Here is a 14,267-nt window from a genome sequence, read left to right as displayed (position 1 = left end):
TTTATTTTTAGATATGTTTATAAAGAAACGTTTTACTTCATATCTAAGAAAGAGACCAGATCGCCACCATTTTCTAACCTTTACAACCAGCAGCGAAATATTTGACAATGTATCTAATCGGTTAAAACCCACTCTCATTTTCTTTCATTGTGACATTTGGTCGCATGGTGTCAGTGCGATATTAAAAGTCAGCAGAACACTGCGTTGTCGTCACTGAGTTGTGGTTCCACCTTTTTATATAATTTTCACATGCGTGTTAACACAGCCTGTTCTCATCTCTGTGTTGTCTCTTGAATACATTGTTTCCAACAACCTTTCTTGTTAGGAAAAGATGGACTATTCTAATTCAGGAATGTCAGTGACTTTTTTTACAGTGTAGGTGCTGCCTTTGTTATGGAATACTGATTACTTCGGAAATGACCATGGAACAAAGAAGATGCAAGCAACGGAAAGCGCGAGGATATTTAGCGAGATGTGTGGTTACTGTGGTTTTGTTGAGTGTGGCATCAGCTGAATTGAGATATTCGATCTCCGAGGAAGTTAACGAAGGAAGCCTGATTGGGAATATCGCAAAGGACCTTGGGTTAGATAAAAACGCACTGAAAGACAGGAAGTATCGGATCGTTTCCAGTGGTGCGGAACCCCCTTTCAATGTAAATCAAAATGATGGCATTCTGTATGTTAGCCGAAAGATCGACAGAGAAGATATGTGTGCGCAGAGCAGGACCTGTGTGATAAATGTGAAAACTGTGCTAGAAAACCCATTGGAAGTTCATTATGTTGAGGTGGAGATTATGGATATTAATGACCATTCACCCGCTTTCCCCGAGAAAGACCATGCTTTGGAGATTTCTGAGTCAGTGTTACCCGGCGCACGATTTCAGTTAAAACCCGCACGAGATCGAGACGGAGGTCGTTTCTCTGTGCAGCAATATAAACTCAGCCCCAACGATTACTTCCGACTGGAGGTAAAAGAAAAACGAGATGATATCAAAATACCAATACTGGTTGTTCAAAAATCTTTAGACAGGGAAACTGCAGGGAGTCACTCATTGATACTGACGGCCCTGGATGGAGGTAAACCTCCAAAATCTGGTAACATGAATATTCTCGTTAAAGTTTTGGATGTAAACGACAATGTACCAGTTTTCTCGAAAGATGCTTATTCTGTCACGCTCAGTGAAAATGCTGCCGTAGGAACAACAGTCATACAGGTGAATGCCACCGATTTAGATGAAGGCCCAAACGGAGATGTAATATATTCATTTAGCAACAGCATGAATCAAAATATTCTAAACTTGTTCGATATAAGTTCATTAACGGGTGATATAATTGTTCAAGGCTTAATAGATTATGAGGTGAAAGATGAATATGAAATAGAAATCCAGGCATCTGATAAAGGTATTGCTCCTCTAACAACAGAGAAAAGCGTGATTATTAAGATAATTGACGTGAATGATAACGCACCAGAGATTGAGGTGACTTCATTTTCCAGTTCAGTCCCTGAAGATTCCAGACCTGGAACTACAGTTGCTCTAGTCAGTGTAAATGATCTGGACTCTGGTCTGAATGGAAAAGTTATCTGCAATGTAAATGAAGATGTTCCATTCATCTTATCACCTTCTTTAAAAGACAAAATGTTTTCACTCGTGACAAAATCTCCACTGGACAGAGAGAAGCAGTCTCATTATGACCTGACAATAACTGCAAAAGATGCAGGTCAACCTCCGTTATCATCTATAAAGACAATAAGTGTTGTGGTATCAGATGTGAATGACAACAGTCCAGAGTTTTCACTCAGCCCGTATACTTTCTATGTCACTGAGGGTAACGATCCGGGAGCTTCAGTGTTTTCTGTTAAAGCTTTTGATCGTGATGAGAACAACAATGCTCTTATATCCTATCATATTGTTAGAGATGGAAGCGAGAATAATAAATTAGCTTCATTTTTAAATATAAACTCTGAAACTGGAGACATTGTGGCGCTGAAAAGTTTTGACTTTGAAGCAATGAAAACCTTCAAGTTCCACATTATTGCCACAGATTCTGGAACTCCTCCACTGAGCAGCAACGTCACAGTGAACGTGTTCATTCTGGATCAGAACGACAACGCTCCAGTCATCCTGTATCCAGTCAGCTCCAACGGTTCTGCTGAAGGTGTGGAGGAGATTCCCAGCAATGTGAACGCAGGACACTTGGTGACTAAAGTCAGAGCCTATGACGCTGATATAGGATACAATGGCTGGTTGCTGTTTTCACTGCAGGAAGTTACTGACCACAGTCTCTTTGGTTTGGACCGCTATACAGGACAGATCAGAACACATCGCTCATTCACAGAGACAGACGAGGCTGAGCATAAACTGGTCATACTGGTCAAAGACAATGGGAACGTTTCACTCTCAGCAACAGCTACTGTGATCATCAAACTTGTGGAGCCCAAAGAGGCTTTTGCAGCTTCTGATGTTAAAAGTGCAGCCAAAGTAGACGAAGAGGACAATGTGACTTTATACCTGATGATAACTTTGGGCTCAGTTTCTCTTCTTTTTCTCATCAGTATCATCGTGCTGATTGCAATGCAGTGCTCAAAATCCACAGACTATACTTCGAAATATCTGCAAGAGACTAATTATGATGGAACACTGTGTCACAGCATCCAGTACAGATCTGGAGACAAACGGTACATGTTGGTTGGACCCAGAATGAGTATAGGATCTACTATAGTCCCTGGCAGCCATGCAAATACACTAGTGCAACCTGATAGAAGACATGCTTCTGAAGAGGTAAGACATTGCTATAAGTGGTTTTGTCATTTTTATATATCAGATAATAACATTAATTTCAAAGAATTGTGGGGCTGCATGCTTTTGACCAGTGGTCACTGGGCAGCATACTAAGCAATAAGACACAATTTCCAGAATTTATTGAAAAGTGAAATTCTTTTAATTTTTCTTTCCTTTCTTCTACCTTAATCTAGAACATATAAAAGCATAATTTTTAAGGCATAAACATTGCCTTCAGAAAAGTCATTTTAACAGCATGTAATTGGTAAAACAGACCAGTGCTCATCTGAGGTACATTGTCAACACACCTAAAATGTCATACAATCTAAAAAGGTAGCTTGGTAGCAGTAAAGTTCGTGACCGTCGCTGTCCATGGTCCTGAGCTCTTCTGCTCCCATTTTCTCAGATTACTTCATAACCTATAGCTGATGAGTTAAACCAAAGTGACTTTATCTGACTTAATTTGAATTAAAGATGTTCAATCACACGAAGCTAAAGAGAAGGTTCATTACAATGTCCATATCATGGTCAGTCATAAACTGCATTTAACCTTCAACATAATGCTTTCATAAAGCAAATACATTGTCAGACATTGAATACATAAATTATGTTGCGTTTACTTGAGGTTTAAAATCATTAATGAACCAGAAATTTGGTACATGAATTGTTTTATTTCAAGCAATAGTCACCATACTCAGCTGTATATTCTAGTTGCAAAAACTTTCCGTGGTGCTGTTATTCATTTGTTTCTTGAAAGCCGTTCAATGTTAAAAATGGTTCAGCTATGTCATTCCTGGAGTTTATTCTTAAAAAATGACCTCATATTTACAAATATTATATAAAATCTTCAAAATACGTTAAAGAGCTCAGTTTCATGATATTTAATTTGGGGAAATCTTGAATTCTTAATTCAGCTGAGAAGAAAATGACCCATATTAGTCTTTTAAGCATCTTGAGTATGTGTGGTCAGAGGTTTTGCGGTCAGTAGCCAAACATTTACTTTATCTAAAGAAATTCAATCTTTTGACATTTTGTGCAGAGCGATATTTGGTCGCATGGTGTCAGTGCGATATTAAAAGTAAGCAGCACACAATGGTATCATCATTACGTTGTGGTTCCACCTCGTGATAACATTCTCACTTCACTATTAGCTCAGCCTCGTCTGTTCTTGTTTCTGTCTTTGTGAATACCTGCATTGTAATCATATTTGCTATTCAATAGGGGAAGGAAAGCTCACGTTCAGAGAGGTCCCAAATCCTACTTTTCTATCTATTTTTTTTTATTTGTGATGGAAAACTGATTATTCCGGAATTGACGATGGAACAAAGAAGATGCAAGCATTGTAGTGCGCGAGGATATCAAGTCATATGTCTGGTTGCTGTGCTTTTGAGTAATGTTGCCTCAGCGCAATTAAGATACTCGATCTCCGAGGAAATTAATGAAGGATCCTTCGTTGGAAATATAGCAAAGGACTTGGGATTAGAGAAAAGGACACTGAAAGAACGGAAATATAGGATTGTATCAAGTGATGCGGAGCCCCTCTTTCGCCTTAATCAAAACGATGGCATCCTGTATGTGAGCCGAAAGGTCGACAGAGAAGAGGTGTGTGCGCAGATTAGCACGTGTGTGATAAATGTTAAAACTATTTTAGAAAACCCATTGGAAATCCATTATGTTGAAGTGGAAGTTATAGATGTTAATGACCATTCGCCGTCATTTACCGAAACAAATAAAAGACTGGAGATTTCAGAATCAGCGTTACCTGGAGCCCGATTTCAGCTGAAAGCGGCACGGGATTCTGATAGTGGTCATTTATCCGTGCAACAGTATAAACTCAGCCCAAACGATCACTTCCGTTTGGAAGTGAAAGATAAAGGAGACGATGGTAAGATACCGATATTGGTAGTCCAAAAATCTTTAGACAGGGAAAATGCAGGGAGTCACTCATTGATACTGACGGTCCTGGATGGAGGTAAACCTCCAAAATCCGGTAATATGAATATTCTCGTTAACGTTTTGGACATCAACGATAACGCGCCAATTTTCTATAAAGATGTTTATTCTGTGACACTAAATGAAAATGCTCCCGTAGGAACAACAGTCATACAGGTGAACGCCACCGATTTAGATGACGGTCCAAACGGAGATGTAATATATTCATTTAGCAACAGTGTTAATCAAAATATATTAAATATTTTCGATATTAATCTATTAACAGGAGAGCTAACTGTTAAAGATTTAATAGACTACGAGGAGAAGGACAGATATGAAATTGAAATTGAGGCATCTGATAAAGGTATTGCTCCTCTCACAACAGAAAAAAGCGTGATTATTAAGATAGTTGATGTGAATGATAACGCACCAGAGATTGAGGTGACTTCATTTTCCAGTTCAGTCCCTGAAGATTCCAGACCAGGAACTACAGTTGCTCTAATCAGTGTAAATGATCTGGACTCTGGTCTGAATGGAAAAGTTATCTGCAATGTAAATGAAGATGTTCCATTCATCTTATCACCTTCTTTAAAAGACAAAATGTTTTCACTCGTGACAAAATCTCCACTGGACAGAGAGAAGCAGTCTCATTATGACCTGACAATAACTGCAAAAGATGCAGGTCAACCTCCGTTATCATCTATAAAGACAATAAGTATTGTGGTATCAGATGTGAATGACAACAGCCCAGAGTTTTCACTCAGCCCGTATACTTTCTATGTCACTGAGGGTAACGATCCGGGAGCTTCAGTGTTTTCTGTTAAAGCTTTTGATCGTGATGAGAACAACAATGCTCTTATATCCTATCATATTGTTAGAGATGGAAGCGAGAATAATAAATTAGCTTCATTTTTAAATATAAACTCTGAAACTGGAGACATTGTGGCGCTGAAAAGTTTTGACTTTGAAACACTGAAAACGTTCCAGTTCCACATTGTTGCCACAGATTCTGGAACTCCTCCACTGAGCAGCAACGTCACAGTGAATGTGTTCATTCTGGATCAGAACGACAACGCTCCAGTCATCCTGTATCCAGTCAGCTCCAACGGTTCTGCTGAAGGTGTGGAGGAGATTCCCCGAAATGTCAACGCAGGACACTTGGTGACTAAAGTCAGAGCCTATGATGCTGATATAGGATATAATGGCTGGTTGCTGTTTTCATTGCAGGAAGTTACTGACCACAGTCTCTTTGGTTTGGACCGCTATACAGGACAGATCAGAACACATCGCTCATTCACAGAGACAGACGAGGCTGAGCATAAACTGGTCATACTGGTCAAAGACAATGGGAATATTTCACTCTCAGCAACAGCTACTGTGATTGTCAAACTTGTGGAGCCCAAAGAGGCTTTTGCAGCTTCTGATGTTAAAAGTGCAGCCAAAGTAGACGAAGAGGACAATGTGACTTTATATCTGATGATAACTTTGGGCTCAGTTTCACTTCTTTTTCTCATCAGTATCATTGTGCTGATTGCAATGCAGTGCTCAAAATCCACAGACTATACTTCTAAATATCTACAAGAGACCAATTATGATGGAACACTGTGTCACAGCATCCAGTACAGATCTGGAGACAAACGGTACATGTTGGTTGGACCCAGAATGAGTATAGGATCCACTATTGTTCCTGGCAGCCATGCAAATACACTTGTGCTACCTGATAGAAGACATGCTTCTGAAGAGGTAAGGCATTTTTGTCTACAGCTGGTTTTCAGTGGCAGTGTTGTGCATTTCTGTTAAATAGTCAGCATAGTTGTCTAACTCCTAGTATGTTTGCATATGCTTGGTCTTGTGTAGAGTAACACTTAATTGTCAACATTCCTCACAGTAATACACTTTGTATTATGATGACTCATCTTAATAACACCTTTCCACTTTGTTCTTATATTTTAATATCAAATTGACAACAGGGTTTTACTTCTGAAATGTATTTCAGTATAATTTTCCAGTACTGTTAGCTGTCCATGGTGCTGATTTCTGCTCATATCTCAACTCATAGAAGATGCACATCAAACGTCAGATAAACAAAAGAAAAAATATTTTTTAACCCTCAAACAGTTTTGGAGAGTTTTACTGTCATATTTTAATCACCTTTAATATGATATTCTCAAAGCCGATAGCACATTAAGTAAAGATTTGTCCTTATACGTAACATAATAAATTCATAATCTCAACTCAAAGTCTCAAAGTAAATTAACATAAAACATTATCATTTTAGCTTAAAACGCTTACGGAAACATGGAAGTAATTGCAGTGATAGACGCGATCGCATGGTGTCAGTGTGCTGGTAAAATAACGACTTCAGCTTTTTCTTTTTCTGTTTTGGTTCCACCTACTTATCGCACGCTCAGTTCAGTACAAGGACAGAATCACTAGATGGTTTGCTGCGTCCTCCATATTCCTCCGGAAATTAATAATATTTGAGAGAGGTTCCACCTTTGTACGTTGGTATGTTGATTAATTTCTTAGGACACTATCACTGATTCCAGGAGGAATTGATATATTTTGTCTTGATTATGGAACAAAGAGGATGCCAGGCAACGCCGATGAGAGGAAGGTGGGTTGGGTGCGTTGTCACTGTGCTTCTTTGGAGTGTAGTCTCGGCGCAACTAAGATATTCAGTTTCTGAGGAAGTTAAGGAAGGAACTGTGGTTGGAAATATAGCAAAAGATCTGGGATTAGATAAAAGTACACTGACAGACAGGAAATATCGGATCGTTACCAATGCGGCGTCCCCCATTTTTCATGTGGACCAGAAGGATGGCATCTTATATATTAGCCGAAAGATCGACAGAGAAGAGGTTTGCGAGAGGACTAGCACGTGTGTGATGGATATAAAAACTGTTTTGGAAAACCCATTGGAGGTTCACTACGTTGCTATAGAGGTGCTGGATATTAATGATCATGCTCCCACTTTCCCGGAGAAAGAGATAACATTGGAGATTTCGGAGTCTTTGTCACCCGGAGCACGATTTCCATTACACCCTGCTCGAGATCCAGACGGAGGTCTATTTTCTATTCAGCAATATAAACTTAGCGCAAATGACCATTTTCGATTAGATGTTAAAGACACAGGAGAAGACGGTAAAATACCTGTACTGATTATTCAAAAATCTTTAGATCGAGAAGTATCAGGAAGTCACGTATTAGCACTGACAGCGCTGGATGGAGATAATCCTCCAAAATCAGGCCAAGTTAATATTTTGATAAATGTTATTGATGTAAATGACAATGCACCCGTATTCTCTAAAGATGTTTACTCAGTGATACTCGTGGAAAATTCTCCACTTGGTACAACAGTTGTTAAAGTAAATGCAACAGATTTAGATGATGGACGGAATGGAGAAATAGTTTACTCTTTTAGCAATAGTGTGAATCGTAAATTCTTTAAGCTTTTTGAAATCAATGCATTAACAGGTGATATAACTGTGAAAGGTTTAATAGATTACGAGGAAAAAGACAAGTATCAAATTGAAATTCAAGCATCAGACAAAGGCCTGGCTCCTCAATCAACACAAAAAAGTGTCAACATTAAGATAGTTGACGTAAATGACAACGCACCACAGATTGAGGTTACATCATTTTCTAGCTCAATTCTTGAAGATTCAAGAATTGGAACAACAGTTGCTCTTATCAGTGTAAATGACTTAGACTCTGATCTTAATGGAAAAGTTATTTGCACATTGAATGAGGATGGTCTTTTTACTTTATCATCATCTTTACAGAACAACATGTATTCTTTAGTGACCAGATGCTCACTGGACAGAGAGCAGCAGTCACACTATATCCTAACTGTAGTTGCCAAAGATGCTGGTCATCCTTCACTGACATCAGAAAAGACAATAACTGTCCTGGTATCAGATGTCAATGACAACAGCCCAGAGTTTTCACTCAGCCCGTATACTTTCTATGTCACTGAGGGTAACGATCCAGGAACTTCAGTGTTTTCTGTTAAAGCTTTAGATCAGGATGAGAACAACAATGCTCTTATATCCTACCATATTGTCAGAGATGGAAGCGAGAATAATAAATTAGCTTCATTTTTAAATATCAACTCAGAAACTGGAGACATTGTGGCATTAAAAAGTTTCGACTTTGAAACACTGAAAACGTTCCAGTTCCACGTTGTTGCCACAGATTCTGGAATTCCGTCACTGAGCAGCAACGTTACAGTGAACGTGTTCATTCTGGATCAGAACGACAACGCTCCAGTCATCCTGTATCCAGTCAGCTCCAACGGCTCTGCTGAAGGTGTGGAGGAGATTCCCCGAAATGTCAACGCAGGGCACTTGGTGACTAAAGTCAGAGCCTATGACGCTGATATAGGATATAACGGCTGGTTGCTGTTTTCACTGCAGGAAGTTACTGATCACAGTCTTTTTGGTTTGGACCGCTATACAGGACAGATCAGAACACATCGCTCATTCACAGAGACAGACGAGGCTGAGCATAAACTGGTCATACTGGTCAAAGACAATGGGAATATTTCACTTTCAGCAACAGCTACTGTGATTGTCAAACTTGTAGAGCCCAAAGAGGCTTTTGCAGCTTCTGATGTTAAAAGTGCAGCCAAAGTAGACGAAGAGGACAATGTGACTTTATACCTGATGATAACTTTGGGCTCAGTTTCACTGCTTTTTCTCATCAGTATCATCGTGCTGATTGCAATGCAGTGCTCAAAATCCACAGACTATACTTCTAAATATCTCCAAGAGACTAATTATGATGGAACACTGTGCCACAGCATCCAGTACAGATCTGGAGACAAACGGTACATGTTGGTTGGACCCAGAATGAGTATAGGATCTACTATAGTCCCTGGCAGCCATGCAAATACACTGGTCCTACCTGACAGGAGAGGGACACTGGAAGAGGTAAGAAAATATGTCACAAATGAAAAAGTTGATTTTATGGAATGCTTTTATTCACTGCCTACATTAGTTTCGAATGATCCAGTCAATATCGTATACTGCAAGTCCACTTTTTATCATCAGTATTATTTATTGTGTCTATGATATTTTCAATATACTTTTTCATTCTTTTTTGCATCCTTCATATGTTATTGCAACCTTGAAATACTGAAAACGCAATAAAAACATATCTCTGATGATGTACCTGCATTGTAACGTCGGCTCGCATGGTGTCAGTACTTGTATAAATATAGGACTGTCGGTACAATGTCCTTTGGAGCTATTTCACGATAGGGTGCAATTGTGCTGTGCAGAGTGATAGATTCAGATCCATTATTCTTCAGCAACTCCTTTATCAACATTTTCTCTCACATCCATTAATTGTTCTTTTATGTCAAAATGCGTGATATGATGTAGAGTGGCGTTGGGAATCTGAGCTACTGATTCGTCGTGCTTTTGTCATTCTTCAAACTCAATATGGCACGGAGAGGACGCAGTGCATTGTTGGAGTGTCTGCTCGTTCTTATTGTTTCTTTGGGTCATACTTTTAATCTTATTTCGGCACAGCTGCGATACTCCATACCCGAGGAGCTTACGGTGGGTTCTGTCGTTGGGAATATCGCTAAAGATTTAGGGGTGGAACCGAGCGCTTTGAATACCAGAGGATTTCGCATCGTTTCTGGATCCGCTGAACCCCTGTTTCAACTCAATAATAATGGTATCTTACTCGTCATCCGAAAAATAGACCGAGAGGAGGTGTGTGAACGCACCACTACTTGCATTATCAACATAAAGACTGTGTTGGAGAATCCATTAGAAGTGCACTATGTCGGCATTGATGTTTTAGATTTAAACGACCACTCTCCTACTTTCTCCGAAAACGAAACTCATTTAGAGATATCAGAATCTGCTTTATCCGGGGCACGGTTTCAACTACAAGCCGCCCGTGATGAAGACAGTGGCATGTTCTCTGTTCAACAGTATAAACTGAGTCAAAATGAGCATTTTCGATTGGAGATAAAAGATAGAGGAGAAGATGGTAAAATTCCCGTTCTGTATTTGCATAGACCGCTGGACAAAGAGACTGCAAGAACTCATAGATTACTGCTCACAGCTGTTGATGGAGGAAAGCCTCCTAGATCAGGAACAATGGACATTGTTGTTAATGTTTTGGATGTGAATGACAATATGCCAGTATTTTCCAAAGAATCATATACTGCAGTGATTAATGAGAATTCTCCTATTGGCACAACCATCATACAAGTAAATGCTACAGATTTAGACGATGGTCTCAATGGGGAGGTGGTTTATTCCTTTGGAAATAATGTAAATAACAAATTACCCAAACTTTTTGAAGTTGATGCTAATACAGGAGAAATCATTGTCAAAGGGCTTTTAGATTTTGAAACCAAAGACAGATATGAAATTGATATAATGGCTTCTGATAAAGGATCAGCCCCCTTGGCGACAGAAAAGAGTGTTATCATAACTATTGTTGACCTGAATGACAACACACCTGAGATTGAGGTGACATCTTTTTCAAGTGCAATTCCGGAAGACTCAAAACCTGGACGGACAGTAGCATTGATCAGTGTGAGTGATAAGGATTCTGGCGTGAATGGCAAGATTATCTGTTCTATAAGCAACGATGTACCTTTTAAATTAACACCTTCATTACGAGAAAATATGTACTCTATAGTTACTAAATCTCTTCTTGATAGGGAGTATAAGTCCAAGTATGATGTAACAGTAATAGCAAAAGATGCTGGTGAACAATCTTTGACATCTCAGAGAACAATAAGTGTAACAGTATCGGATGTGAATGACAACATTCCAGAGTTTTCAATTAATCCATTTACTTTTTATGTTACTGAGAACAATGCTGCAGGGGCCTCTTTATTTTCTGTGAGTGCTACTGACTTCGATGAGGGTGAAAATGCAGTTGTATCATATTCCATCCCAAGAAATCGAGATGAAAACAAAATATTCACATCATTTCTAAACATAAATTCTGAAACCGGAGACATTGTGGCGTTGAAGAGTTTCGACTTTGAAACCCTGAAAACGTTCCAGTTCCACGTTGTTGCCACAGATTCTGGAACTCCTCCACTGAACAGCAACGTCACAGTGAACGTGTTCATTCTGGATCAGAACGACAACGCTCCAGTCATCCTCTATCCAGTCAACTCCAACGGTTCTGCTGAAGGTGTGGAGGAAATTCCCCGCAATGTCAACGCAGGACACTTGGTGACTAAAGTCAGAGCTTATGACGCTGATATAGGATATAACGGCTGGTTGCTGTTTTCACTGCAGGAAGTTACTGACCACAGTCTCTTTGGTTTGGACCGCTATACAGGACAGATCAGAACACATCGCTCATTCACAGAGACAGACGAGGCTGAGCATAAACTGGTCATACTGGTCAAAGACAATGGGAATATTTCACTTTCAGCAACAGCTACTGTGATTGTCAAACTTGTAGAGCCCAAAGAGGCTTTTGCAGCTTCTGATGTTAAAAGTGCAGCCAAAGTAGACGAAGAGGACAATGTGACTTTATACCTGATGATAACTTTGGGCTCAGTTTCACTTCTTTTTCTCATCAGTATCATTGTGCTGATTGCAATGCAGTGTTCAAAATCCACTGACTATACTTCTAAATATCTGCAAGAGACTAATTATGATGGAACACTGTGTCACAGCATCCAGTACAGATCTGGAGACAAACGGTACATGTTGGTTGGACCCAGAATGAGTATAGGATCCACTATTGTTCCTGGCAGCCATGCAAATACGCTAGTGCTTCCTGACAGGAGGCATGCTTCTGCAGAGGTAAGGGTGACCATATTATTTCCAGTTCTAGTATGAATGCTAATGATTAAAGAGACACAGTGATAAAACTGCATAAGCTACTAAATCTTTTTAAATTGTAATATTTGGATGGACATGGCCAAAAAGTATATGAAATGCATTATTCAGAGTAATATGGACATTTTTGTTGACGAGACAACTGAGTTAAGTTGGCATTTTACAGGTGGATGTAGAGTTGGGTCTAACAGAGTAGAGACTATTAACTGAAGAGCAAATTGATCTGCAGTTTCTGTGTTATTGTGATGCCTTAACACTGTGCTGTCATTCGTATGTCAAGTTAGTCATAATACAGAGGTCACACTGCTGGAAAATAATGACCTTTCCTTTTCATCTAAAAAAGGCACAGCTATAATGTTTTTCCCCAAACAAATGTGATTTTTTCTGTACTGACAGAAGACTATCAACAAACTATTTTTGAACGTATATCAAATCCATCTATTTCAGGCCATATGTCGTTGTGCGTAGGTCATAAACTTGCTTTCTAACTTTCACTTACTTGTGCTTTTATATTAAGTACAGAAAGGTTAAGCCTTTTTTATATTTAAATAGGCACAATCAATTTAAGCTCCAGGCTTATGTGTAAGCTTAAACCATCAAGTCTAACTTGAAAGCAACACCAAGATTGATAATTTTTCTAATATTTACATTATATGAGCACAGCATTGTAAACATCTCGTGTTTACATGCTGGTTAGGAATATTTGCATTATTTTTGTTTTGGATATCTAAATAATTTTATACTTTATTTCCTCTCTGACTGTGATATCCTGCGTTAGGGTTACATTTCTAAAAGTTGAAAGACGTACTTAATGTCTTTGCATTCTGATGTAGTTGAGGTGATTCAACAAGCTGTGAATGGTTAATACAGGCAGTGGGTCAGAGCCAGCTTGTGGCGGGTGTGCAGTGAATCACAATGTACTGTCAGTAAGGCGGGGCTGGGATACTATACCTCAACAGAAGTCTCAGTTCAATACAGAATTGAGCAGCAAGCTATGCATAATTTTCATTTGATAGGCTGTTTTTTCTTTGGCATTGAAAATCAGTCGATGATAGTATGTACATGCAGTATACTATACACAAGCTTCAGAGTGTGTGATCCCCTTTGACTCACTGAAAAATAGGTCATATATTATCACATGTGTGAAGGTCTGCAAGCGAAATTTCTGAGCTTATTCTCCATTGAACATTGTGCGTTGCCCATAGCAACACACTGGGAGATCCTCCTCTCGTAGTCTACTGGTTTCCACAGACTAGTTTACACTCCTCAGTCTTAGCAACAGCAGCAGAAGACGATGAACGAGGGAGGGAGGTGCAGAGGGAGCAGTGAAGGAGGGGGAGGGGAAGTGGATTTGGTACAGCTCATCTATAAACATGTCAAAATATTTAATTAAAGTGGGTTTATTTAGGTACAAACGCATGGATTACCTTGATGAAATAACCCACATAAACCAGGCAGCTGTTAGTGCAGATAGTGAAGTGATAGAAAAGGTGGGAACAGATCAACTTCTAATTAGATATTGTATTTTATTGAGATAATCTTTTTTTTTTTCTCAAGCAACTAGGTCAAGCTTAGAATTCCAACCAAGAAGACAAATGACAGAAACAATTTATTCTTTGACATTTAAAATGTGATGTTCATAACTGATGGCAATATTTTGACACACTTATAGTAAAAGAAAGCAGAGTGCCTGAGTGGAGTACACATGCAGCAAGACGAA

General features: G+C 39.2%; 2 protein-coding genes across 10 annotated transcripts in view; both read left to right on the top strand.

Annotated features, from left to right (window-relative positions):
- LOC140318090 (protocadherin alpha-C2-like) overlaps positions 1 to 14,267 on the top strand; it is a 166,090-nt gene that overhangs the window by 45,011 nt on the left and 106,812 nt on the right. Inside the window, exon 1 of one of the 9 annotated variants that reach the window (XM_072395769.1) lies at positions 4,098 to 6,455. The exons of 6 other annotated variants lie outside the window; for them this stretch is intronic. In XM_072395769.1, coding sequence (XP_072251870.1) covers positions 4,098 to 6,455 — 2,358 coding nt within the window. Of the gene's footprint in view, positions 1 to 4,097; positions 6,456 to 7,142; positions 9,647 to 10,075; positions 12,512 to 14,267 lie in introns of those variants that run through there. 2 more of the 9 variants (XM_072395768.1, XM_072395770.1) reach the window with 2 other exon arrangements.
- Positions 363 to 3,198, top strand: LOC140318557 (protocadherin alpha-8-like). The gene is made up of 2 exons (XM_072396377.1): positions 363 to 2,780; positions 3,187 to 3,198. The coding sequence occupies exons 1-2, from the start codon at positions 417 to 419 to the stop codon at positions 3,196 to 3,198; spliced, it is 2,376 nt and encodes a 791-aa protein (XP_072252478.1). The 5' UTR covers positions 363 to 416.

This window comes from Leuresthes tenuis, unplaced genomic scaffold (assembly GCF_036924035.1).
Source record: "Leuresthes tenuis unplaced genomic scaffold, fLeuTen1.0.hap1 SCAF_11, whole genome shotgun sequence".
Lineage (NCBI taxonomy): Eukaryota > Metazoa > Chordata > Actinopteri > Atheriniformes > Atherinopsidae > Leuresthes > Leuresthes tenuis.
The sequence above is the reverse complement of the archived record's forward strand: the minus strand, read 5'-3'. Positions and strand labels throughout refer to the sequence as shown.